Source organism: Limulus polyphemus, unplaced genomic scaffold, assembly GCF_000517525.1.
Source record: "Limulus polyphemus unplaced genomic scaffold, Limulus_polyphemus-2.1.2 Scaffold1747, whole genome shotgun sequence".
NCBI lineage: Eukaryota > Metazoa > Arthropoda > Merostomata > Xiphosura > Limulidae > Limulus > Limulus polyphemus.
The window spans coordinates 4,345-8,261 of NW_013667357.1; the positions used below are offsets into that span (position 1 = coordinate 4,345).

At 35.8% G+C, this 3,917-nt stretch overlaps 1 protein-coding gene across 1 annotated transcript in view; it reads left to right on the plus strand.

Annotated features, from left to right (window-relative positions):
• Positions 1–590: 590 nt before the first annotated feature.
• The window catches only part of LOC106464814 (chymotrypsin B-like), a 22,826-nt gene continuing 19,499 nt past the window's right edge, over positions 591–3,917 (plus strand). The window contains exons 1-2 of the mRNA XM_022392597.1: positions 591–741; positions 3,563–3,717. Coding sequence (XP_022248305.1) covers positions 684–741; positions 3,563–3,717 — 213 coding nt within the window. The 5' untranslated portion in view covers positions 591–683. The remainder of the gene's footprint in view (positions 742–3,562; positions 3,718–3,917) is intronic.

Below are 3,917 nucleotides of genomic sequence, written 5' to 3' on the forward strand. Positions count from 1 at the left end.
GTGTGTGTGTGTGTGTGTGTGTGTGTGTGTGGTTTGAAAAAAGCAAAATAAGATAAACTCTAACACGTAAATAATACGAACATGAATTAACCTCCAACCAAGTGCGTTCTTAAAATACTTTAATTTCGTGAATATTCTCAAATATTATTTTTAAGTGTACTTCGTACTGTAACGTTTATTGCAATACCGATAGGTTTTCACCAATACTCCATGACAGTGGTTGTTTATTATTTATGGTTATATATATTTCTGCTGAACTTAAAAACAAAGAGTTATTTCAGAATAATTCTAAACACAACCTGACGTAATTAGAGTCTATATACCCACATTGTTCTAATGATTTTATTAATAACATTCGTTGTGTACTTTGTAATATCGAGTCCGTCAGTGGGTCAGCGGTGAGTTTACAGTCTTAGAACACTAAATCCGAGGTTCAATTCTCCTTGGTGGACAGATCGCAGGTATCCTATGCGGGGCTTTGCGTTAAAACAAAACAAACAAGTGGTAATGTCAAAGTTCACTTATGTTTGGTCCACGTAATACGTGTGTATATAGAAGGTGGTTCTTATCCCAGACCCTATCATGGTCCTACTGTAGAACGCGCCACCTAGGGGAAGTTATACCTTTGTCTTATTTCATAACGTAGACGAAATAGGCATCTAACGAATCTGACTGCACTCGCTATGATGAAGTGGGGAAAAGAACCATGTGAAATTTTTCTGGTTTTTTTGGCTGTTGTTGGTAAGTGTCACGTGATTTGGTATTAGTTGCAAGAAATTAACTAAATATTCAAGTACATTTTAATCAATAACTGATTTTGTTTGTTTTGTTATTAAGCATATAGTTACACAATGAGCTATACGAGCTCTGCTCATTATGGGTATCGAAATCCAATTTTTAGAGTCATAAACTCTTAGGCTGAGCCACCAGAGAGGGTGGTTAATAATTGATCGTCGTCTTGGTGTGATTCAAATAATATACACTTTAAGTCAAATTAAACTAGGTTCGGTAGAGACTCTGATTAATATAATATACACTTTAAGTCAAATTAAACTGGGTTCGGTAGAAACTCTGATTAATATAATATATACTTTAAGTCAAATTAATCTGGGTTCGGTAGAAACTCTGATTAATATAATATATACTTTAAGTCAAATTAATCTGGGTTCGGTAGAAACTCTGATTAATATAATATATACTTTAAGTCAAATTAAACTGGGTTCGGTAGAAACTCTGATTAATGTAATATACACTTTAATCCGTTACACCAGATCTGAAACACATTCACGCTAAGCTTTATTTGTGAATATTGAGACCTAAGATGACAATCAGTCTCGAGCCCCCAAAAGTCTTCAGTTTCTAAAATGAAATTTGAGTTGCTTTGCTGAAATTGGAAAAATTTGATCTCAATATTTTGTAAAAATACATTTTGACTCTAATAGCAGTTTTTAAAGTATGTCTGCACTCCAGAAAAGTGGTCTTGTCTACTAAACTACGTAATATACCATGACATTGGTCTTGTTTATAGATGCCTACTTGGAGGTCATTCCAAGACAGATTTGATTAAAAAAATACAATTTGCCATTCTGAAACTCAAAGACATACAGTACAGGTTTTATCTGTTTCATTCGTTATTTACTATCCCAAGATATTCAGTAATATCTGAAGAACAGGGCCGTACAGGGTTTGGTTTGAATATTGCGCAAAGCTACAAAAGGGCTGTTTACGCTAGCCGTTCCTAATTTAGCAGTTAAAGACTAGAGAGAAGACAGCTATTTATCACAACTCACCGCCAACTCTTGGGATACTCTTTTACCAACGAATAGCGGGATTGGCTGTCATGCTATAACGTCCCCACGGCTGAAAGAATGAGCATGTTTGATGGGACGGGGATTCGAACGCGCTACCCGCAGATTGTGAGTCGAGCGCCCTAACCACCTGGCCATGCCAAGCGTACTAAAGGGGCTCAGAAAAGAATTGAACCGTGTTCTTTTTTTTTAAACGGTTTTGTATGAGTGTCTTTATTTTATATATTCATCAGAGTCTTATATTTTAACCAAATTTGACAAATTCATTGTGTATAACCCCATGGTGGAACAACAGTAAGTGTATGGATTTAAAAAAAGGCTAAATCTGGGGTTTAATTCCCGAGATATATATATATTATCATTATATAAAAACTTCTATCATTTTTTGTGAAAAATTTAATTATGATTGTTTGTTTGGAATTAAGCACAAAGCTACACAATGGGCTATCTGTGCTCTGCCCATCACGGGTATCGAAACCCGGTTTTTAGCATTGTAAGTCCACAGACATAGCGCTGTGCCACTGGGGGGCATTTAATTAAGTCTCCTGCTCGAAAATACGCATGCCTGGTGGGAAGTAAGGTAAGTGAGATAGACTCCATGTAGAGTTTTCTACCGATTTCATCATAGCGATTTTCACATAGGTGAGTTTTGTTATGGATTTAATCGTCAATAAAGTTCATAATCTTAAAAACATATGGTGGAGCAGGAGGCCCATTTATTTTTAAGCTCAGGAGCCCATACTTGATAATCTCAGTGGCTCAACTGTAAGTTTCAGGGATTGTGGCACTAAAAATAGGGTTTCGACACCCGCAGTGAACAGGACTAAGATAGCGCATTGTATAGCTTTAGTGCTTAACAACAAAACCAAACCCATATTTGGTTAATCCGGCACTGGGGCCAGATTAGCTTTTTTCTGGGCCTGACGCCTAAAATAGAAAAGACATCTGGACCCTCATGTTTGTTTTCTATTCAACAGCGGTGAGTCTGAAGGCTTATATTTCTAAAAACCTGGTTTCGACACCCGGGTAGGTACATCGCAGAATTGTGTAGCTTTGAGTTTAACTGCAAAGCCACAAACAAACTATAAAAAGGCAATTAGTCCTTCAGAACAAATGGATAAAAATAATAAATTAAACACGAAGAGAATTCTTAATTTGACCGCAGAGACCGAGTGGACTCACCTTGCTGGCCTTCCAAGGTCAAACTAACATGGACAGACTTCCCTTCTTTTGTAAAATGCAAGTGTGTCATGCTACAACTCAACCTAAAAAGCTACACATCTCCCTGTTAAAAAAAGCGCAAATAAATTAAAAAATAATTCTATAATTACAAACAATGGTTTAATAACAGTATAAACACTAACTCGAAACAATGTCCAGGCTGTTCACACAGAGAATTTGGAAATGTATATGTATCACGTCATTTCCATAGCTTGAATTTATGTCGTAATGGGCCCCTTCCCAGTGTAATCCTGGCGTCATTATTAATCCACCATTGCTAAAGATTAAGATTTATTTATTTCTTATTGTAGCAACATCAAATTAAATAATATTTTCTAGGTCTTTAGGTAGTAATGTTTTATAAAGTAAGACTAATTTTGAGAGCTATAATAACTTATGAAATAAGATTTATTTGTTAATTTTTAGTGTAGTAATAATCCATAAAATATGGTTTACTTTTTGATTTTTAGTGTAGTAATATCTCATGAAATAAAATTTACTTGGTAATTTTTGAACTGTGGACTTACTTGTAGGTTGGTCTCGTGCAGACAATTCGTGTCGCGGGATTCTTCTGAAAGATCGTAGTGGAGTTATCAACAGTCCAATTGACCCCATCACTGGAAAATACCCGCCAAATTCCCAGTGTTTTTGGGATTTCTACTCGATAGATGGCATTGCCGATGATCAGGTAATGCGTCTATTTCTAAAACTACCATCAGAATTAGAATAATATTTAGTAACTGGTATAAAAGCCCGTCAAAAATGACGGGAAACGAAAGCCTACTTAATTTGCAACTTTACCACTCGTAAACAGACATCACAAAAACAAAGGGTCTTCGAGAAACCAAAGTGTATCATGATCAATATCTACTTTACCTACAGAGTGTT